General features: G+C 45.8%; 2 protein-coding genes across 6 annotated transcripts in view; one reads left to right on the forward strand and one right to left on the reverse strand.

Annotated features, from left to right (window-relative positions):
* Nucleotides 1-3193, reverse strand: part of PRKD3 (protein kinase D3) — a 46091-nt gene extending 42898 nt beyond the window's left edge. Inside the window, exon 1 of one of the 3 annotated variants that reach the window (XM_015283746.4) lies at nucleotides 3117-3193. The gene's annotated coding sequence lies outside the window, so the exon portion shown is untranslated. Of the gene's footprint in view, nucleotides 1-2559; nucleotides 2620-2651 lie in introns of those variants that run through there. The other 2 variants (XM_040697708.2, XM_015283745.4) reach the window with 2 other exon arrangements.
* Nucleotides 3117-22006, forward strand: QPCT (glutaminyl-peptide cyclotransferase). Of its 3 annotated transcripts, XM_025149301.3 has the most exons (10): nucleotides 3117-4158; nucleotides 4785-4896; nucleotides 5400-5923; nucleotides 7413-8199; nucleotides 11710-11856; nucleotides 13971-14252; nucleotides 16761-16937; nucleotides 17802-17901; nucleotides 18366-18482; nucleotides 20257-22006. In XM_025149301.3, exons 4-10 carry the CDS (start codon nucleotides 7864-7866, stop codon nucleotides 20400-20402), a joined length of 1305 nt encoding a protein of 434 aa, XP_025005069.2. In that variant the 5' UTR covers nucleotides 3117-4158; nucleotides 4785-4896; nucleotides 5400-5923; nucleotides 7413-7863; the 3' UTR covers nucleotides 20403-22006. The 3 variants fall into 3 exon arrangements, with proteins under 3 accessions (XP_025005069.2, XP_040553643.1, XP_040553644.1); XM_040697709.2 differs by adding an exon at nucleotides 19227-19291 and having other exon boundaries at nucleotides 3117-5923; nucleotides 20257-20389; XM_040697710.2 differs by lacking the exons at nucleotides 3117-4158; nucleotides 4785-4896; nucleotides 5400-5923 and having other exon boundaries at nucleotides 8086-11011.
* The last annotated feature ends 1755 nt before the right edge of the window (nucleotides 22007-23761 follow it).

The following is a 23761-nucleotide window of genomic DNA, read 5'->3' on the forward strand; positions in this document are numbered from 1 at the left end:
CATCGCTCTCATAGTAAAGAATTTCTTCCTAATATCTAGTCTAGATCTACCCTTCTCCAGCTTAAAGCCATTTCCCCTTGTCCTATCACTACATGCCCTTATAAAAAGTCCCTCCCCACCTTTCCTGTAGGCCTCCTTCAGGTACTGGAATTTAGCAGAGCAGAAAAGAATTAAATAAAAAAAAAGGGGGGGGGAGAAGGGGGGGGGGGGGGGGGAGTAAACCACAGCTCTGCTCTGTAGGCATATGTAGAGCTGCTGGTGGGTAGGGAAGCCAATTTGTTAAAGGCACAGAAACGTCCAAAAAGCATAATGCCAAGGCTCAACTTCAATACAAAGCAACTTGAAAACATCCTGCACAAACTCTAACTACAGGAGAATTTGCATAGCATGCAACAGAACATCAGATCATTTGAAAAATAACACCTAATGCTTACATGTCTGATTACAATGGAGTTCTGCCACAACCTTTTAAAGTAAATCACTTCATGACTGAATGCTGGATTTCTGTGATTTTTCATGACCACAGACACCAACTACTTGCTACAAGATGCTGTGCCATCTGATTCAGCATTCAAGCACTGGCAAGTCAAATGCTCAAACATCTGCATGCAACTGTATCTGGACCCATTCTGTATTACAGAATGAAGTGATTCACGTTTGCACTTGAATACATTTGGCAGCGCATTGATTTTTAGCTATAGGATCAAAAGTTTAAACACCAAAGTGCCCCATCATATTCACCCTTTAGTGCGAGGTCACATCATATGTTTCTAACTACTCTCTGTTCTCACTAATTTTTGCAGAGTTGAGTCAAAACAGGTTAATTAACCAGAACTGTGAATCACGCTTACTAACTTGATTCTAGCCAAATGTGACCGACATGCATGAATATAAACAGCTTCGGATTGCCCATGCAATGTCTTTAAGGGAAAAAATTATCTGTATACGTTCCACATACACAGATATTATGTAGCACTCAGTTTTTAAAGAAGCACAGAACCATATGGGACTCAACAATTAGTAAGCTTAGATATTTTTCATTCCCTGAAGTACAAAAAATAGTTAAGAAAAATAAACAAATCAGAGACATTATTACTAGAATTAAATGAAATTTTTGAATAGGAGTGCCAGTTTATCACATGCAATATAAACTATCACAGGAGGAAAACCAACTTTTTACACAGGGTGATAGTGATGGGACAAGAGGGAATGCTTTTAAACAAGAAGAGGGGAGATTTAGCAATTAGATGTCAGAGGGAAATTGTTTACTCAGAGGGCAGTGAGGCCCTGGCTCTGTTGCCCAGAGAAGCTGTGGTGCTTCATTTCTGGAGGTGTTCAAGGCCGGGTTGGATGGGGCCCTGGGCAGCTGAGCTGGTGGGAGGCAGCCCTGCCATGGCTAGGGGGTGGGGCTGGGTGGGCTGTGAGGCTCCTTCCTGCTCAAAACTATTCTGTGATTCTGTGGTTCTGTTCTCACCAGAGCTATGGCTGATAACTGGTAAAGGACTCCATTCAACAGATTATGCACTCCTATCCACCAACATAACAGCCCAACAACTCACTGCCACTGCGTTCTGAAAGGTTCATAAAGGAGCAAGGCCACGTGAACCGCAGCGCTGGAAGGAAACGGTGATCCAGATTCTTAATAGGGCTTCAGAAGAGAAAACAAACTGATACCTTTTGGATTTTCAGCACAGGTATCTACAAAGCAACATCTGCAAACACCCGGGAGCTGCCGGGCTGTTGGCAAAGACACCTGAAAAGGCCACTTCTGCCCTATGGAGCACGCTAACTAGGGTACCCATGAAGGACATAAACAGGAAGAGAAGAAGGGTAGCAGCTGTACCACTGAGGTACTTCTCTCAACAAAGCAGCTTCACAGAGCCTTCAGTTTTGCTTGAAGATGACTTACTTTTGCATTCACAGATACCAAAGGCGGAACACACCAAGCCTTAGTGTGTGAATCGAACCGAAAACGAGCAATACCTAACCAACATCGTAAGAAATGGGAAAGCTGTATGATGTGAGAGGGTCTGCTCTGGTAAATTAGCGCAAACATGCAGCCAAAGCTCAGCAATACCTGCCTCGCCGGAACGCTACCTCTATTTACCACAAGCGCGATGCATTTGCATGCAGAAAGCCTTTCCACACCGCGCACGCTTGCACGTAAGCCTGTCACGGAGCTCATTCCGCTACTGTACGGGACGGGACGGATCCTTCTAAGGAAGGAAACCCACAGGCGCTGCCCGCTCGGTAGACGCGAAGCACGGAGGCGCTCCGGGACGCGCACGCAGACGTATTTCGCAGCGCACCGACAAGGTGCCGCGCGATCCGCCGCTCGGAGATGATGCGGCCTCGGCCCCGCACGCCGCGCACGCAGCGCCGTCCCGGCTGGGGCCGCCCGCAGCCCCCGGGCAGGGCCGTGCCGGCGGCGGCGCCGCTCCCGCGGCGACAGGAACTTTCCGAGTCCGCCTCCGCCCTTCCCCGGCACGGCGGCCCGGCTCCCGGCCCGCCCGCTGCTCCCGACTCCCGGCCCCGACGCCTCGCGCCCCCCGCCCTCACCTGCCGCGCCGCCGCACGCCGCCCGCCCGAGGGCCGCAGCCGCCCCGCGCGCATCTCCCCCGCCGCGCAGCCCCGCGGCTCCCCGCACGCACCAGAGCCGCCCGGGCCGGGCTGCGGCGCGGGGGCTGCCGGGAGCTGTAGTCCCGCGACCCCGCCGCGGCCCGGGGCGCCGCGAGGAGGCGAACTACAGCCCCCGGCGCGCCCCCCGACAGCGGGGCGCAGCCGGCGAGACGGCGCGTGCGCGCTCCGCCCGACAGAGTTTCCGTTACTTTCCTCGCCCGTGGCGGTGGCAGCCCGGAGCCGCTAACGGGGCGGCTCGTCGCCCGCAGCCGCCGTCCGCGCCTCGCCTCACCTCGCCTCGCCTCACCTCACCTCGCCTCACCTCCGCAGCCCCCCCGGCTCCCGCCGTGCCGGAGTGCGGCCCCGCGCCGTGCGGCCCCCGTGGCGTTCTCACGGCTCCTCCCGCCGCAGCTCGGGCTGCGCCCCGCGCCTCCTCCCGCGGTCCTCCCCCCCCCCCCCCCCAACCCGGCCCTCCATCCGAGCCGCTTTCGGTTCACCTTTCCGGGCGGCGGGTGGCGCGGCGCAGCCCCGCCGCGATGTCTCCGCGGCCTCGGACGCGGCCCTTCGGCTCCGCACAGGAAATGCTTGACCTAGTGTGTCACCGGATCGCGCCGGCCTCGCCGCCGCCGCGCTGACCTGGCGGCTCCGAACGGCTCCGAGCGGGTGAGGCCGCTCACCGCGCTCCGTGCCCCCGGCAGGGAGCTGCTGCCTCACCTCAGCGGGCGGCCGGGTCCGCTGCCGTGCCTCAGCCGTCCAAATCCTTCAACCAAATCCTGTATTCCTGGTCAGTGTTAGTAGTGCTGCTTCTGCATCGCAAGCACGTGTGTCTGGAGAAAACAGCGTGTGAAGCTGGTTACAAATCAAAGCTGCACTTCAGCCCCAAAGCTCCCTGCTAGAGACAGCCCATCGTCTCCCTTCTCACTTTCGTTGCATCGCTATGTACGGCTCTTAATGCAATATCCACTAGCATCATCATTAGCCAAAGTTAAAATGATGCACGCGTGGCAGGGAAGCAGCTGACAGACCCTGACAGAACTCTAGCTCTCTGCTCGGCCTGCAGGAGATGGAGAAGCAGATTAGTGCTTTGTCACTTGTGCTGTCTGTAACGAACGTTTTTCATTTCCTTCATCTGATGCTCCTGGGGCCTGACCCAAGACCCGCTGCAGCTCAGCAGAGGCTTTCTGCTTACTTCACCCTATTTTGCATCAAACCATTACGCGGTGCAGCTGACACGGCGTGTAACGAAGCCCGCGTTCCCGCTGGAGAGAGTTCACTTGATAAACAATTAGCCTGAAGCCTCTTGCTGAAATCTGGAACTACTTTTAACCCAAACTGTGGCAGCTAAGCGCCGATTCTGCTTTTAACTGGTTTCAAATGCTGAAAAACACCCTGGGACTTTTTAATGGAGGCTATTCCATGAATAGAGGATGTTCTTGCCAAAGTTCTGCACCAGATAACTGAGCAATCTTCATTTCCCTTTTCCTCCTGAAGTGGGACTCCCACGCACCAGCACTACAAACAGAGCTCACCCCCACCAACGTGAGTTCCTATGCGTAGCACAGCAAGGAGTCATACTGCACAGCGTTCAAAGCTTCTCGCAATCTGAGTAACGGCCCCACAACGGCCATTTATGGACACTACCAGATGGACGTTAGGAATTAGCGCAGCCGCTGCGCAGAGATTATACTTCTTTGCCGAGAAGCTCAGCTTTGTATCATCCGATGGGGCTGGAGCCATTCAATTTGCTGCCCTAAGCCGCAATATCTGCTTTTTCATAAATGAGAGCAGAAGATGGATTAGGTGAAATCGATTTATGGTAGAACATGGGAAAGCGTCCATCAAAGCAGAGCAAACAGCTCAAAGTATTCACGCAGCGGTGCTTTCTGCTAAACAAACGCTCCTGAAGCGTCCAAAAACGTTCATTTTGTAAAGATCTCTGAGCAAAACACGTCTGAAAGCAGCTCTGCATGTCAGCAGCTATATATAGAGAAGCACATACAGCTGTGCATGTGCCCAACGGGGTCTGTGTGCTCACGCAGCGCAGCATTACAGCAGCACCAGCCCCGGCTGTGCCAACTGACACAACTGCTCTGTTTTGAAATGTTTGTGACTCTCATAATTAGTGATTTCCTGTGGAATTCATTGAAGTCCTTCATCTCTTTCAGAGCCCGCATCAGTCTCAGAGCTTGTTCTCACTGCGGAGAGCTTTCCCTACTGAACCCAGCTGCACTTTGCTAATTGCTGTCACCTCTAGGTGCAAGATGACAGGAAATATGGGTAACTTACACCGTATCTATTTACTTTTTCAACCCCCACGTTTTCATTCTAGACAGGTCGCTGTCTGTAATGTAGAAAAGCTGCATTTGGAACAACTGCTTTTTAACTCTAAAAACACAGCCTTTTTATCCCTATTTGAGATTACTTCTATAGCACTGTGTCAGCAAATGGAAACCGAATATATTTATTTCTGTGTACCGATCTGATGTGTGGAACGTTCACGTATCATCTGTCTTTGTTACAAAGCAGGCAGTGTCCTGGGATAGCTGACTGGACCATTTGTCTGAGAAATTCCATAAGCCTATACTGCCATGATTATTTTTCACTACTTTTGACACTGAGCTTGCATAGCAAATGTGCCTGTGTGAGATCTGCAAGAGCTACCAGAAGTGCCTGCAGAAAGAGCTGTTCTTCCCCCCCCCCCTCCACCACCACCCCATACCCTGTATGTTTAATTGTTGTTGCAGTTCACGGTCTCTTTCCCCCCTACCCCTCTGTTATAGGAGAACTGGAAAAGAATTAGGGGCTCACGTTTGGCTTGGATAAAACCCTGAAATGTGGATGTGCCTCTGAATTACCTCATCGTCTCAGTTTGAGCCCTCAGCTGAACTTTGTCCTAAAATCCACCTCCAAAGAAACAGTGAAAAGTTCAGCACAGGCTTCAAAAGCATGGAATCGTGCCTTCGATCAGCGCAGCAGCTCAGGCCCTTGGGATGCCCCCAGGCCTTTGGGCTCCTGGTGACACCGGCCATGCCGCCCTTTGCTGCAGCTTGTGTGGGTCCCCCACTGGTTAGGCTGCCTGGAAATCTCAGCCCACACAACCCAACTAAACATTAGCTGGACTGAAAGCACAACGAGGCACATCGACTCTCCTCTTGTTGCCTGTTAGCTGCAAGAGCCAAGCATCAGAAAGCACAGGCTTCTTTCGTACTGCTGCTGCCAGCTGTGCTTCTGGATCTCAGCAGATGGCACTGTCACATCAGCCTGGGCACAGGAAAGAAGCAACGCACAGATTGTGCTTTCACAGGTAATGCTTGTTTTTCTTCCTATATATACATATATATTTACTAATTGGCACCTGGCTCCATCTATTTGAATTCCAAGCTAATAAACCAAATGAATAAGAGAGCAGCTAACCACTGACACATTTCCAGTTTGGTAGTATGGAGAAGAACTAAACTAATGCATTTCTCCTTTACAAATCACTGGAAAACAAAATGTTCATTACATTTGTTTGTTTGTTTGTTTAACTTTTGTGCTATTTTCTAAAGTAGTTACATCATTCTCTTTGCAGCTGTGACCTGCTCTGATTTATGCTATGTTTTTATTTGCTATTGCTCTTTGTCCCCTTAGTCTTCTACGTACTGTTAGACAGGGAACTCTTTGGAGAATCAAATGGGAGGGCAGAGAGGTCTTCAGAAGTGCTAATAGGAGGTATTTCAGTGAACTGGCAGCAGAATCACTGAGTACTGTCCCTGTTCCTTCTCAGCTTCTGTGCTGAGACATCCAGGTCAATGACCTTGAACAATTACACTCCTATTTTAACAAAAGCCAGTTTCCCAGCTGCCACCATCCCATGCCCCCTGCCTAAATACTTTGGTACAAATTCTCTTCATTTCACTCTTTATACAGCTGCTCTGAAAGCACAGGAAGGGCTGCTGCTTCCCTCCCTCCCCCCACTGCTGTTGCAGGTACACGTATGCCTGCTCCTACCAGCAGTGGGCACAGGACTGTTTGAATGATTGGAGTGGGGGAGAAGGGGGAAAAAAAGCTTAAGAACATCCTGTTTGACCCGTTTATGAAACCACCACCAATATTTTCCCACTAAGCCACATCCCTCAGCACCACATCTAAATGTTCCTTGGACACCTCCAGGGACGGTGACGTCACCACCTCCCTGGGAGCCCATTCCAACACCTGGCCACTCTTTCAGAGAAGAAATTTTTCCTGATACCCGACCTGAACCTCCCTCAGATTGGTGTCACTTGGGGCGGTGGGCTTTTGTCTGAGAGGCTGCTGCCACTCTTTGTAACCCACACTGCTCTTCCTTGGTGATCAAATGATTGCCCATTTCTCCCCACACTGTGCCGACTTGGTTTTACATTTGGAGTGATTTCCTAACAAAGAAGAGGTGTAGAATTCTGTGGGGAAAATGGCATTCCTGCACACTAACTTGTTATTTCCACATCTATGAAATCTTGGTTACAGCCACATTCTTGGTATCCACTTACAAGGGCGCTGACTCAGCACTAAGACTGTCAGCTGCAGCGAGCCCATCTGTCCGCTGGGCAGCAGAGCCACCAGCTTTTCTAGGAAATCTGTGTGGATCTGGTTCAAAGATCTGCAGATGGACAAATGGCTCTGCTTCTCTGCTATTAGCCTCACAGGCTCTTTGAATACTTGCCACGCTGCACTTTCAGAACGTGGTGTCTCAGGATGAGGCTGGAGAGCAGCAAGAGGATTGCTCCTCTTCCCTCCTTTATTTCTGCCTTCATTTTAACCTTTTTTTCTTTCAGTTGCATAGAATCATAGAACATCCTGAGTTGGAAGGGACCCATAAGGATCATCGAGTCCAACTCCTGTCTCCACACAGAACCATCTAAAAAGGAGCCCATAGAACTGAGCGTTGTGCAGACACTCCTCGCACTCCTGCAGGACTGGGGCCATGCCTGCCACCCTGGGGAGACTGTGCCAGTGCCTGCCCACCCTCTAGTGAAGAACCTTCCCGATAGCCAACCTGAATGTCCTCTGAGGTTTGCCTGAGCATTAAGAATAATGTAATAATTGGAGACTTTCTGTGGAATTTCTGCAATGTAAAGGTCAGGTGTTTTGTACAAGAGCGCAGACTAAGGACAGTGATACCGCCTGACCTAAAGGACTCCTGTGCCGAGGAGCTCCCCTGCTTGCTTTCATCATTTTAATTGACCTGCTGCAACACTTCACTTCGGCACGGATTTTCACAGAATCATGGAACCGTTGGAGTCGGAAGGGACCCTTAAAGGCCACCTGGTCCGACTCTCCCGCAACAAACAGGGACACCTACAGCTATGTCAGGCCGCTCAGAGCCCCGTCCAGCCCGACCCCTCCGAGCCTCCTGGTGGGGCCCCGGCCGGGAGGAGCCCGGTGCCGCCGCGGCCGCCTCCCTCCCTCCCTCCCTTCTTCCCGCCCAGCCTCCGGCGCTGCCTCCCCGCCACAGAGCTGGGGATGGCGGGGCTGGCCGGGGTGCTCTGCCTCGCCGCCGCCGCCGCCTGCCTGCTCCCGGCACAGGGGCGGGAGAGCGACGCGGGATGGACTCAGCAGAAGGTGGGTCGGGTCGGGCCGCGCCGGGCCGCCGTGGTCTTCCGCCGCCTCGCGGATCTGTCCTTTGTCCCTCGGCCCGCTGCCGGGGGCACTGCGCCGCGCCGGGCGAGGTGGGCGCAGGTGAGGGGTGGCGGCTGCTCCCGCTCCGGGTACCGACGGCCGGGGGGGCGGGAGCAGCTCGGCGCCGCGGCAGGGGCTGCAGCTCCCGGAGCCCCGTCAGACCTAACGCCGCTATGGAGACAACGAGCAGCGCTTCCCGAGGGGATTCACGTTGAGCTAGCAAAAAGAGGATGGGGTTGAGATGATGGCTACTGCATAAGTATTTTTGAAAGGATACGGTATTTTAATGTCGTGTAGGGACCACACTGTATTATTCTTCATTTAAAACGCTGTGTGAAGTTGTGGGGAAAAAAAAGTCCTGAGATAATGCTTAAGGAAACAACGTGTGGCAAAGCCTCTGTTTCCCTGTGCAGCTCTCTGTGGCTGATTACGAAATGCCAGCATAGCTTCTTAATGAACCAAATCACATGGAACACAGCTGATTGCAGAACAGTGACTTCCACTGAATTACAAAGCATTCATGAATTTCAAAAAGAAAAATGATAGAATCACAGAATCACATTCCTTTAGGCCCCACTGCTGGGCATCAGTAGGAGAGCTGCACTCGGTGCTCACCTGGAACTGTGGAGCCCCACTGACCCCATGTGGTGCTCTCTGTGCCCCTCAGGCAGAGCCAGGACAACCTTCATGCATTCCCAGTCGCTGCCATTCAGTCCTTGTTCACTTTCCCCTTGATATCATTCACTGCCCATTCAACAGAGGCTGTGGGTTTTAATTTTGAAAATCAGGAGAAATGTTGTCATTCTGTTCTACTCCTGTTCTCTTTCTGTGTATATATTTATATACACAGTTATATATACATATAACGTCTATCTAATACACAGAATCTACATTCCTAAAGTAGGTGCTAAAATCCCTATGTATGTGTGCATGTAGGACCGTGTAAGTGAGGCAGACCCTCAGCTGTGGCAGTCAGCACACAGCTGTGCAGCCCCAGTGCTCCCTTTGCAGCCCCCTCAGCCACAGTTGCACACTCTGCACCTCATTTTACCCCAACCCTCCAAGCTGCTTCCTCATGATGTAACCAACCACAGAACCACAGCACTCGAACTCCTCAGCCCCAGCAGGCGCCCACCAGGAACCGCTTCCTCTTTCTCATCAGATTCTCGTCCCTTGACAACTTCTGCTCCTTCCCCCCCTGAAGGGAAGCATGAGCCAAAAGCTGGATGTCTCAGGAGTGCACAGCCCACTCCCTCCTGCTGTCACAGGGAGGAGAAACCAGGTCCTAAACTTAGCAGCTCTCAGAAGAAAGCTTTCATTGGCACTGAGACGGAAGGTACTCAAATCAGCAGGATAAGCATGGGCTGCTGGTAGAAGCTGAAGTCTCGCCATTTGTGCAGCTTAGCGCAGAAGGCTCAGCGGCAGCCCTGCCATGAACACACTGCTCTGCCACAAACAGCAGCAAACACAGACTGAGCCATCCCGAGGAATGAGCCACCGACACGCTTTGCTCCATTCCTCTTTTACTTCAGTAAAAGAAGAGCCTTTGTAAAACTTTCAATTCCCAGATTTTAACATGTTTTTACTATTATGAGTAGGAATGTATTCCTTTCTTCTGAAGCATTTTCACACCTGTACTATAACAAAAACGTTTCTTTAGAAAGTGATTCCATGACCCCAGCTATCGGAGAAGCTCTGCTGTTACTGAGCATCCTCACCGAGTCCTTTACTTCTTCAGCTGTCCTTCCGTCTCCTAAAGCATGCAGTTCTACTTTCCCTCTCTCCTCCTAAGCAGAGCAGTTCTGACAACATTTCTCGCCCTTGCCTTTTCTATGTATGTGGAAAGGTCCTCACACAAATAACAGCTGGGAAATTGGAATGAGGAGAATTAAATGCTTAGTGTACAGTCAAGTCCAGAAAACATCTGTGCTGGTGCCTACTTTGCTCAGCACAAACTAAGGAAGGAGGAAAGGTGACAAATTGTGAGACAACTTTCTTTCTTTAAAACCATATTTGTCTGTCAGGGTAATTAAGATAAAAGGCGATTACAGGAACTGCAGAAGGTCGCAAGGTCAGCATGCTTTGCTGACCAGGTAAGGAATGAGTTTCTGCAGTCATTGTAGGCAGAGATTAAACGATGCATCTGAGGAAGCAGGGAAGGAAGAGGAATGATTTTTTTAAACTTTTTTGGTTAACACATTCAGTGCTGAAGTGAGAGTAAATGCATCTAAGAACACATCAGCTCAGTGCACCAGCAGCCCAATAGCAACTCCACAATCAAGCATTTGTAAGACAGGAAAAGAATAAAATAGAAAATACCAGCACTATAAGCTGTGGTTCTCTCCTGCTCCTGTTTCTCTGTCTTTCATTTTCTGAAGAAGGGATAAGGTACACAGGGCAGACTGAAGGACGGCAAGTTTCATCAACCCTGTGTGGCAGTTCTGAGCAAAGCGTGAGTGAACACAGCAGGGTATTTCACTGGGAGAGGGGACCAGAAGGAATTCCCTATGACAGAAACATGGAATGGGTAGGATACAAATATCCTATGATAGTACCTATCATGTTTACCTATAGAACCAGGAGTGGCTCAGGAAGTTCCTGAGAAGACAACGGCTGAAATCTGAGTAGGTTCAAACCTGGTGCCCAAAGAGCACTTGAAATGTCCTTGGATTTCCTGCCTGGCATTCACCTGTTGCTCCAGGACATCATAAAGCTCATCCCTGATGGATTTGCCTGCCCCATGAAGATGCAACAGGTATTCTAGGTCAAATAGTGCCAAAGGTTCATCTCTAGGCAACAGAAAAGAAGCACTTGGGAAGTAGCTAGCACTACCAGCTGTCATCAAGGGAGAGAAGTTGCCACTTCTGAGGTTAACCCAAGGCTAACAACACTGATATGGACCTGAGCACACTCTGAATGAGCTACATTGCACCATGCAGTCACACCAATACCACCCCTGTGGGCAGAGCCATAACACCACCACTCTTCTAGGACTGAGCTGGCTGATGCATTTGTTCGCAGTGCTGTGCCCCATAATGTGCGCAGACCATAAAGCTAAATATTATTGCTACCGAAATAAGGCTTGTGGGGTTCGTCACAAAGAAATCTTTACTCGAAGGCAGCACTGTTGAGGACATGACTGTAGAATACGTATAATTAAGATATCAGAAAAGAGAAACCAGTAAAAGGCAGAGTTTGGTTAGTAGGTAAACATTTCTCCCATGTTCTTGGTATTAGTTTATTTTACATGGAAATCAGAGCTAGAAAAGCCACAGAACCTTGAAGTGTCTTTTTTTTAAAATTTTTGTCAAAAAAACCTTTTCTTAAAATAACTGTCAGTAAACCAAAATAGCCCCATATGCTGAAGTATCATTTACCATAATTCTAAAGACAACTATGGTTAAAAAAAAAAATTCAGTAACAGTTGCAGCACTCTTTCCTTTTTCTCTCCAGTATTCTCACCAACCGAGTATTTTACACCCTGATGCTATCCGAAATGTTGCAGAAAAAACAGATGTTACTGAAATGTGGGAGAATGATTTGCGCCCCATCCTGATAGAAAGATACCCAGGGTCACCAGGAAACCACGCCGTACGGCAGGTAAGGAAACAGTTCTGCAAACCTCTAAGCACACCTATTCTTTATACGCTAGTAAAGCCTTTAGGGACCACAAAGGGACAAGGTCCTCTCATGCAGTAGACGAACCCGATTATTGTGTTGGTGTAGACCGTTCCGTGCCTACAAGACACAGCCTGCCCTTCAGCTAGCATTACTGCCCAGGGCTGCATGGCAAGAGGAAAGATTAACTTTAGGTTTCAAACTAAGAAGCTGGCCCCAGGTCTGGTAAGTGAAGTATAACACAATGCTTGTCCATTTCCTCACATGAGCAGGATTTGGGTGGTTCAGACACCTGGAATACTACACACCCCCACTCTTTGTCTTGGAGATGTCCTGTTAGAGTTGATTCATCCATCCAGGTGAGCCTAAGAGGGCTCAGAGAAGCCCACGCTGGCAGGCAGCCTGGATAGGCAGCACACCAGCATGATAGTGCTGGGCTAACACAGCCACATGGTACTTGGCCCCAGGCTGGTGAGAGCTCCAGCACGTTGTGCTCCAGCCACAAGGATTCAGCAGAGCAGGCACTCACAGTGCAGGCATCTCCAAGGCTGTGTGCCATACTCACTCCTGCTTGTATCAGCCAGCCCAGAGTCTGAAACACGGACATGGCCCAGTTTACTTAGAAGGCATTTGCAACATCTCATGAACCATCATCTACCCTTTAGGAAGCAACTCAACAGCTTCAAGATACCCCTAACTACAGTAAACTTATTTGCCACTCTACAAATGATAGATGAGGAAAATGCAGCTTTGTTATGCTGGTTGTTTCTATAGATTTAGTTTTGTGACACACTAGAAGGAAGTCACCTGAAAGGGGAAAAAGTAAGAAAAACAAACAAGCAACAGCACAGCCTGGAGTAGAAAACCACAGATTAAATTCAAAAAAAAAAAGGATCATTTTGTTACAAGGTAACAGCATATATTGAAGTAGACTACCAGGGAAGAAAAAAATCCTCCCTTGAGACATGGAAAAACATCAGACTCCTGGAAGGGAGAGAGCAGTTCCACTCACAGATAGTGCACTCTGGGAACTTCACCCAGGCTTACGTACTCCTCTTAATTCATAACAGAAGTCCTTCGCTCTGCCTACAGATGGTGGGTAGGCCGTATGATGCTATAAAAGCTTCCAGAAGGTGACCACAAGCAAAATGGAAGTTTGTTCGAGCACAGAATTTATGGCAGCCTTCTCACCGATTTCACTGAGAGAAGGACAAATCCTCAAAGTCTATTTTCTTTTCCCCCCCTTAGAGGCTTTTGCTAATGTTTACTTAGAGAGAGAAGAATCTGCCTTGAAGAAGCACTCTAGGGACACATAAAAATCAGTTGCTGAACACAGATGGCCCTCTAACAAGAGTCAGTCAGAATTCTGTACTAAGTACAGCCTAGGTAGTTAGATTTATTCTCTTTAACATGAAACCACCTCAAATGAATCATCCTTTACTTAGGCTCGCTGTATCAGTTTTTATTAAGGGTCTCATTTTTCAGACATTCTGAAATGCTTCGTTCGTTCTGTAATTGGCAGGTATCAAACTGTCTTTTACAGCCTTGTAAGCAACTTGTGCCACTTGAAAGGCAGATTTCTCTTAGAAGTTAAAAATAACACTAATTTAAAAAACCCCACTATTTTATTTAAGGAGTCTATACACAGCAACTGCCAAAATAGCCACAAGTTCTGTGCAGCCAGTTTTGACTCATAAGGACACAATTGAGTTTATATTTGAACAGGCAAATGTTGTGTCTATCCTGGTTACCCCTGGAAAAGTCTGGCTTGGAGACTTTAGAGGTCAACACCTCAACATGTCATGTTGATGGGCAATCACTCTAAGCTATCTCAAGACTCCAACTACAAGGGACAAAATGGAGAGATGAAAAGTGACTGAGCCGGTCAGAGGGTAGGCTAAGGCAGTGAGGATGGTGCTCATCTTATTTTACACAGTGACATTATTATTATTATAATCATTTTTGCTATAAGAGTAATCTATTAAAAACACCAGAAATAAGTTTCAGTGCCTCTACTGCTAATTAGCTACCAATAATTTGTCTGCAATATCTTTTCTTCAGCAATATTCATCTGGTATACACGTATTTAATTGCAGCACATCAAGGAGCGCCTTCAAAGACTCCAGGCTGGTTGGGAAATCGAAGAAGATACCTTTCAGAAGTACACACCCTATGGATATCAAACATTTTCAAATATCATCAGCACTCTCAACCCCTCTGCAAAGCGCCACCTGGTCCTCGCTTGCCACTACGACTCAAAGTTCTTTGGCCCACAGTGGCATGGAAGAGTGTTTGTGGGAGCAACCGACTCTGCTGTGCCCTGTGCCATGATGCTGGAGCTGGCACGTGCCCTGGACAATAAGCTTCAGTCCATCCAGGTAGTTGGCTTGGTTCATTCTCATGTGGTTTTGCAATAGCAATAGGCCTGAGGGCATTTCCATGCTCTCCCCTCTAGTCTGTGTCTGATTCTCTGGTTACTGCACCTATAGGAAAATTCCCATCGTATTCCAGAGGAACTGAACAGAGACGTGTACCTACTGCTTTAGCACATGATAACATTAAGAAATCACATGCAAAGTGTGAGTATCTTACATACACTATATGAAAGCAATTTACACATGGAGATCACATTTAATAGACTTAATGAGATATAACTTTTCGTTATAGATAAAAAACACAGAGCCCTGTCCAGATGTCCCTACCCTATTAAGTAAAGCACTATGTTTGTTTATGAATGATGCATTTTAAAGTCTCCCTGTTGTACTGGGAGACAGCTGAACTGATTGCTTTGCAAGAGTTACACTGTCATGTGCCCTCAGCCCATAACAACTCCAACATTTTCTTCCTGTTTTCCTTTATCAGTTTGAATCATTTATTTATTAGATAAACGACAGCAATCTGAATGGAGGAATGCAGACAAGTAACACGATCACATTATCAGTCTCTGACCACAGGAAAATTTGCTTCCCAGCACTGTCGCTGCTGGGCACAAAAATCTCTCGGAGCTATTTCACAGACTTACGAGTGCCATCTACTGGCTCGGTATTTCCTATTGACAGAACGCTCACCAAACACCAACAGATTTCCTCAGGAAGCTTCCTCAAACGCCTTGCCAACTATTGGAACGCACTCAGTTCAGGTATTGAGATCAGCTGTCTGCAGTTGTCTCCAGAACTGATTTGGTGCCTTCTGACATTAGATTATTTAGAAATTGAAAGATTAAGGATATGCCATGGGTTTTAGCCACAAAATGAAGCACTTCTGTAAACACATGCAGACTTCATTTAGAAGCTTAATTTAGAGTAAGTTTGTCTGTTACTTACAGAACAACCAGTATGCTGATTTAAAGATTGGATTGTTTTTTTGGCAGGTAATACGTTATTTCTTGTTTAAGTTTTCATTAAGATGACAGCACTTGACAGAAAAGCAATCCAATTACTTTGCACAGACCATCACTCGTACAGCCCATTAACAAAATATACTTCGGGTCCCATCTGCTTAATCCATTAGCAGTGACCTTTTTGCTCTGCTCACAGCAGCGTAACAGACTTTGGTATGCTTTCAGCCAAATCTATTTATACTTGAAACTGTGATCTTTATCCCGATGTTTCTTCAGTTATACAGGAGAAAGTTTTAAAATTATAAGGGCAAACAGATCTCTTTATATTATCCAGATATAGGAACATGTTCAGCAGTAATAATAATTATGAATACTGCTTTCTAAAATTCAGATGGTGTTAATGTCCTTTCTTCCAAAACGTAATCAAAACAATTGCTATCAGAAGAGCTCTGTCCTGTGCAAAGGACAAAGGGCAGCAAGGCAGTGCCATTAGAAAAGTCCATACATTGCTGTGAGCCTAATCAATACTCATCTTGCCTACGTGAGCGACATTTTATAGAGGTTTTCTTCTGTTGTTTGTATTGGATCAGCTCCAGCCAGTTGGGAATTGTGGCCCATACAGGACACGACTGCTGCCAGTAACTCCACCTTTTTAACCACATCATGCAATCCCAGTTGAAGAAAAAATTATTCATAGAGGGGTTAAAATATTCACAGCAACTGCCAAGATCACAGTTCCCAGCACTGTTCGTATAGTGGAGCTGAGCTGGGTTGAGCCATGCTGTAAGTTATTAGGAAGCACTGCCAGAGCAAACAAGGCTTCAGTTAGTAAACAGAAAAAAAAAAAAAAGGCTCCTTCTGCCTTGAGAAGGAATTTCACACAGATGTCTCCTTTGTGACCTTAAATACATTTATCATGTATATGTTCTCAACAGATTCCACTGTTGTGATATTGTTGGTGGCCAAAGAGGAAGGGTATATCTACTCCTCTCTCTTTGGTTTCAGAGTAAATTTACCTGGATGGCTGCAAGTCTCCCTGAAGAAGAAGAAATGATCATTCTCATGACTGACTGTTCTTTGTCCCTCAACAAACCATAAACCTTTCATAATTCATCTCCGCTGATGCAGAACTGTAGCAGGAATACTATTCCTTTGAGGCACTGTCACAGTATTAGCACTCACCTCAGATGCTGTTGCTGACATGTCTCCTCTGCCGTTCGAAATGATGTCCTGCCTACCTGGTTTTGTAGACCTTTCTCAAAATACCCAGCTCACATCCATTGAAGCCAAAAATAAAACTTTCAACCAGAACCAAAAATCATGCCAGGGTGGGGGATGTGTCATCATGCTAGATTAATAAGTAATAGTAATTGATCGCTACCACTATGTCACCATGACATGTTTGGGATTAATGGCCATAGGAAGGCTTGCATACAGTACCCTGAAGATACACCCATACCAAGGGGGCTTATCTGACTGCAGTATTCTTCCTTGACACAATGCTCTGGCCAGAATAAGTTCTGTCACCTTTTACTTCTTCCAACAGACAAGCTCATCATCAAGACCTGACCTTTCACTTCAGCTTATCTTTTTTGATGGAGAAGAAGCTTTTGTCCGGTGGTCCCCCTCTGATTCCCTCTATGGGTCTCAACACTTGGCTCAAAAAATGGTATCTACTCCACATCCACCGGGTTCAACCACCACAAATCAACTCCAGGGCATGGTAAGTGTCTTCACCTCTACAATGAGTAATAGCAAGCTGCAATTATTTAATATTCAATTAAGCCAAATAGCCAAGATACCAAGAACGTCACCTAAACTAACTGAGACAAGCTTGTGAAAAATTTAGACATGCTAAAATACAGAGCTGGTAAGAGCTTTTCAGGTAGGGACGTGCACAGACCTCCATGCAAGTATGAGGAATTGTAGAAAAAAATGCAATATTCAGATTCACCAGAGTATAAACTAGGGCATCTACCTCCTTCAATAGAGATTGTTCAACATGATCAGTAAAGAACACAGAATTAATCAGATTATTTGAAAAAAAAAAAAATGTCCCCCAGCTCAGCCTTGGTGTCAGACATCTCAGAGTTATAGCAAGCTCTCTGGGTTGCCCTTTCATTCCTACAAACATTTTGTCATCTCCTCCTTTCTGGTTTCCCAACTCATTGCTCAGCCACTTTCCTTCTATCACTCTATCTTGTGACTCATAAAATGTCTTTCCCTTGACAGATGCTGTTCTCCAGGGAAGAAGTAATTTCCTCTTTTTTCTCCCCACATAACATAGTCTTTCTTTTAAAGGGATATAACACAGAGACTGTAAGCAAAGCAACATAGCCTTTTTCAGAAAGAGGACTGGACAAACACATCTGTCCCTCCTCCTTGGAAAGGTGGCAAGATGCATTGGGTCTCAGTAGGGTTCTGCTAATGAGTTCTTCTGAGGCACTGTGGTAGAAAAGCCAGATCTTTGGCAGGAGCTGTCAAAGACCCAGTCACGATCCACAAAGGAACCAAGAGGTTTCACTGCTGGTGGTGGTGGTGGTGGGTAACTTCAAGAATTCTCTGTTAAAGATTCTTTCTTCTGTAGGACCTGCTGGTACTACTGGATTTAATTGGTGCATCAAACCCTGTCTTTCCCAATTACTTTCCAAACACTAGCCGATGGTTTCAGAGGCTTCAAGCAATTGGTAAGGAGAGGGGCACGGGCTCTTGATTAATTTGAAGATTTAGCACGTAGTTTTCAAAGGAGAAAGCCACGTACATCAGATTTTTAATTACTTTTCTGGTTTACAGTTCTAATATTTAATAATGCAAACGTTAAATTTGGTGCATCTTCAATATTGATGTCTTCATAGCAGTTTAATTAATAACTATGATTCACAGACACTTGGAAACCATGATTCTGATGGCCACTTTGTGACTCTTGAGCTCTGCTTCACTTTTGTGTTTTAGTTCTCGCTTATGTAAATTGATGCTAACAGCATCAGTCCTGGGGTCTTCTAAGTACTAAACAAATGCAAAAGACAGTCACCAGCTCCTTTTTCTTGCTTGATGGAAAAAGCTTCCACAAGAGAGGAAAAATAATTCATGTGTGCTAACATGCCTCATATTGTCCAAAAGCTGTAACAGTCACTTCCATCGTGAATTACAGAGCAGAAGCTACACAGCATGAATCTGTTGAAGAACCACCTTGATGAAACACAGTATTTCCAGAATAATGTACATCGAGGCTTGGTTGAAGATGACCACGTTCCATTTTTATTGAGAGGTACTGGTAGTTCTCATATTGCTTCTAAAATACAAGTTCGGTAACAAAAGCTCCATTTAGTAAATAAACAGATGCGTATGAACTTGGGTTTTTTTCCAGCTTATTTGCCCCAGGTTGTGGCTTCAAAATCCACCATTACACAGGCAGAGTCAGAGCTTTGAAAAACAGAGAGAAAAAGCAGAGATAGAACCATCCTTACCATCATTTTGTATGTGCACAGCTCCAACGGCACAGAAATAATGGCAATTTCTGCCAGCGGTGCAGTGTTCCACAAAGATGAGTAACTGCCTCAGTGGGCTATCGCCACACACCACACCAGCCAGCTGGTTACAATTTCTAGAAGCAGTGAGACACACTCAAGGGCTGCATTTGCAAAGATGACAAAAGTCTCTAAAGACCTTTTGGCAAACTTACAGTAATGCTCACAGTTACCTGTTTAAATTTGAAGGCACTGACTCCTGCAAAAGCTAACATACTCCAGTTAGACTCTCTCATTTACTAGAGCAGAGATGGGAAAGGTGTACATAGTGATCAGTAAGAATAGCAAAAGACAAAATATGCCTAATGTGCATTAGGCGCATACCTGAAATCTTTCCTACCCGAGATCTCTCCCAGCAGACACCTACACCACTGGCACCATGTTCATTCTTTTCTTTTGGGAGGCAGCCAAAGAAAGGGAAAGTGGTTATACTGGTGCTACCCAACTTGCACAGCTACAGGTTGGTGATTAAAGCTCTTGTCCAGGTGCAAGATGTGGATTTGATGTCCTCCTCAGTTCAAGTACGAGGTACAGCACCTTCTAGACTAAGGTGAGCCACAGAAGGATAGCAAATATAGCGCATTCTTCTAGTTGAAGGTAGAAAGCAGCAAGGACTATAATAATTGTATTGCTAGAGAAGGAAAAGGTCAAAAGGAAAGTAACATGAGTTCAAAGTTCAGTCCATCTACATAGGAAATGAGGGAGATAATTCCATATCCAGATCCTATGTTTACCACTGCTTGTGATCTACAACTACTGAGTAATGCTGAATGAGTACACAGCTCTGCAAGCAGATGAGTGCAGTCACACCTCTCCACTTCTAAGCGAGCACTCCTTTAACTGAGCTGCACTCAGTCTTTTGTTCAATGGATTTTCAGCTCTACAAGTCCTTCATTTATCAGTATCATTTATCATTATCAGTATGTATCAACATACTGGTGGCTCACATCTACCTACCTATAAACATACACTCACAGAGTAATAAGATGCCTTAAAAGTGTAAATCTTTTTAGCTGAGGATAACAGTGGTTCTGTTTTCTGGGAGAAAAATACAGGCATCCTAATTTACCACTTAAGGAGAGGGCTAGAAGCTGCTTCAAAAAAGCACTGAATCGTAACACTGGCATAAGAAGACGGTAACTGGGAGCTGCAATGGCTTCTCTGCCCTTCTCTAGCTCCTATACACAACTTTAACCTCTATGATGCATGGGATCCAGGAAGAACAAAGAGGGCAGGTATCACAGTACAACTACTAGCTGCAGATGCTTTAAAAAAAAGTGCTTGTAGGAGGGTATCAATTTTAGGAAGCAAATAGTGAAATGGATGGGTTGTAGCCACAGACTTAAAAAAAAAACAAAGAAAAAAAAAAAAGAGATTGTAGAAGGACCGCAGTGGTATACACTCCTCTAGAAAGTGGATTGAGTAGTTATCTGACTGTCAATAAGCAGTGATGTACCAATTTACTTAACAGAGGTTCTCCAATGTTGTTTCCAAATTTCACTTTGCTCCTCGTAGGGGTTCCAGTCCTACATCTGATCCCGTCCCCTTTTCCTGAAGTTTGGCACACTATGGAGGACACTGAAGAAAACCTCGACCAAACCACTATTGAAAACCTCAGCAAAATCCTCCAGGTGTTTGTACTGGAATATCTAAACCTGTGACACGTTGGCTGCAAATCTTACTTCATTTTAAATGTTTGCTCACCTTCGCTTCTGTTATTTAATTACATCAGGGAGCACCGAAGCAAAGCAAAATATGGCAGTAGCTCTTGTTACACTGATTACTGATTCGGTTGTTCCTGGCTCAACATTCCATAGAAAGAAATAAAAGATGGCATTAAATAAGAACTTGTTTCAGCCCAGAAATAATTTGACCTTTCAATGTCTTACCTCTGAATAAACCCAAATAAAATTCCAGAGTTTTCCCCCATAGTTCTCACTGTTTTTATGTCACACATTAAGATCCCAGTAGGGGATGCCTCCACATGTGTTCAACTCCAATTTTTTACAAGGTGTTACCAACTTTGGCAGTCTTCAGCAACGGAAATTTTTTAACACGTTATCAAAAAAAGGCACAAATCACATTAAAACAAGCTTTGCTCTGGGCTGAACCAAATCACGTGATCATGAAATCAGCTGCTAGAAGTCCTGACATGCAATAGACATTTGTTACTCTCTCTGTTCTCTTCCCTCCTCCCCTTAAGGGGGAGGCTGCAGGGCCACCAGGAAACAAAAACATGGCACGAAATCAATTCTCTCCCAGTTGTTTCTGGATACTTTTTGATGGAGAAGCGTGGTGGGAAGCGAGAGCGGCAGGAAGGGCTGTGGAGGCTTCCACTGTGCTTCAGCTGCATAGAGAATAGGCGCTATGTGGGAGCAATGACCAAACACAGCATTCATGCACCTCAGAATCATTCACAGTTTGACCCAAAATACAAGGAAAATTGTTTGTAATACAGCTTACATCAGAAGTAGCCGTACTATGAACGTGATCATTTTAGAAACTGCAGTTTTATGTAGGAATCATTTTAAAAGCAAAGTGCTATCTATGAAAACGGAAGTAAGTACAGCAGTGAGAAGACGACATCAAAAAGCCAGGAATCTATCAGATAAAGATACTCACCATTCTAACAACCCTGCACTCGTATGTTTCTTACTGGAATTGTTCAATACCTTTAGGGTAGCACTATGGCAGCACAAATCTACCTGCAATGCCATCAGTTAACAGAAGAAGCCAGAACAGCAGTATTCAAAAGCTACATACAGGATTACGGTTTCCTGTGGGGAGAAGATGAGGAGATCTGAAAATAAAAAAAGAAAATCAAACACTATAATAAGAATTAATTAGCTAAGCTGGTAGATGATGAAGTCAGTATTTGCCTGTTTCGAACTTCCACCATTAGAAAGTTCTATACTGGACATAGAGATTTAGAAAAGGAAATAAATAAGCTGTGAAGCTATAGGCACATCAGACGTGGTTTCTGTTTTAGTATTTTACCATTTTCCTAAAGCAAAGATTTCTGAATCTAAGCAAAATATTTACAAACATATTTTAAAGTTTCAATAGAAACTTGTATTTACAGCAATGCACATTTGTTAAATGCTACTATTACACAACGGCCTGAAAATGAAAGTTGATCTGTCTTTGGTGCTTGAGATAAAACAAAAAAAGCATTTCGTTTCCCATCTTTTTACTGTTTGTGAGAAATGTTTCTTCTGTGTGTGAAAGTTCCAAAGTAGAACACAAATAAAGTTCTAAAAATGGGTCAGATGTGTTTCCTTTCAGGTAAATCTAAGCGCACATTCATGACTACATCAAAGCTATTCATACTATTTGTAATCATATTCTCCTTGACTTCAGCCCCAGATAGTAAGATTATAAATAGCCATCTTCTGTAATTGGAATACACTGAGCAGCGTAAGTTTCCAAAACAGAACAACATAGCTGTATACAGAAATCTGAGACAAGAGTTTGTGTTTTTAGGTACTTCATGCTTTGAAAAATTCATGAGGCGTGTGCAATTCACACTGCTACTCTGGTTCTTCAAGAGCGCGAAGGTTAACCTAAAATGGACCTCATTAAGACACATGGGACCAGAGGGTTGTTGTAAGTGGGGAAAGCCTACTTTTGTAAAAATCTCTGTTACAGGGAGCTGAAACAGTATTTGAATTATGCAGTTTAAAGCAATCGTCCCTGAGCGTGCCATTCTCTTAAGTGCACTTGGTTCAAAGAAATGACACAGATTTGCTGTAATAAGACTCAATGGATCTCAACACAAGGAGGGACTACTTTCTTTCCCCTCTATGTGCCTGTGAGGCCCAGAAAGGGTTTCCTTCAAGAGGCACAGCTGTCATTTTTAGAAAAGAGGAGGGTCATCATCCTGGCAACTTCAATCACCCGCCATTCATTTGAAAAGTAACTGCTGGATGGAAAACATACATCAGCCCAGCAGCCATGTGACTATGGATCTAAAGCCCCAAAAACTGTCAGTAAAGACATGGTACAAGATGGGTCCTCACTGCTTCTAAGCCAAAGCAGAATGAGCAGATAGGAGACAGTACAAACTCTAGAGTCTGGTAAAGCGCCAGGGACGAGACAAGTAGCAACACCAGGACTAGCAGTGCAGTATGGGTAATCAGCTCGGAATTCAGAGCCCAGCTTTACACTGAAGTTCATTTCCCTGGATGGTTTCACATTCTCTGTTGCATGGCTGCAGCAGAGGACAGAAAACACCAGCAGGGATCTTCAGTAATCTTAAAGAAATTAAAATTAAAGAAATCAGCAGAGGACTTCCCCTTGAATAGAGTTAGTCACACAACAGTCAAGTAAAAAAATGAATCCACCATCCCTGGGAAGCGGTCACTGTCTTGTCACAGTCCTCCTCAAGGTGTATTGGGTTACTAACAAGGGGGAAGGGAACAAATTCAAGAGTCAGTGCTCAACAGGTCTTTAGTTTGGGGTTTACACTTGTTATGTGCACTGTAACGCGAGCTTTAGCTCCTTTTATAAGTTCATCACAAGAAAAGTAACGATGCACACTCCTCATTCCTCAGCACTTGCTGCATTTACCTACAAGGGAAGTGATCCTAAGCATATGCAGCTGGAACCGGTTAAGGGAGTGACAGTGCAGAATGTTCTCTAAGCAGAAGTGATGGCAAGAGTGAGTACCAGTCCTCTTCCTCCTCTCGCTGGAGTAGCAATCCTATCGCCAGGAATGAAGACAAAAGAAATTAGCAATTCATGGTCACATTTCATATAATTGTGTTGATTGTGAGCACCTAGCAGCAAAATACAGTTAGAAAAGATAAGGTGCAGTAAAAATGCTCTCGGTAGAAATATTACAAGGACCAATCTACATTGGTAGCAGACCCAGCAAAACACACTTCCGTTCGTTGCGTAGATGGGTATCACCTCAGAGTATATCCCATAAACCACATCTATCTCTCACAGTGAAAGATAACTACAACATTCTGCACACAAAGTACCATTTTTTCCCTTGTCATTCACGGATGACACTGAT

The sequence above is a fragment of the Gallus gallus genome, chromosome 3 (assembly GCF_016699485.2).
Source record: "Gallus gallus isolate bGalGal1 chromosome 3, bGalGal1.mat.broiler.GRCg7b, whole genome shotgun sequence".
Lineage (NCBI taxonomy): Eukaryota > Metazoa > Chordata > Aves > Galliformes > Phasianidae > Gallus > Gallus gallus.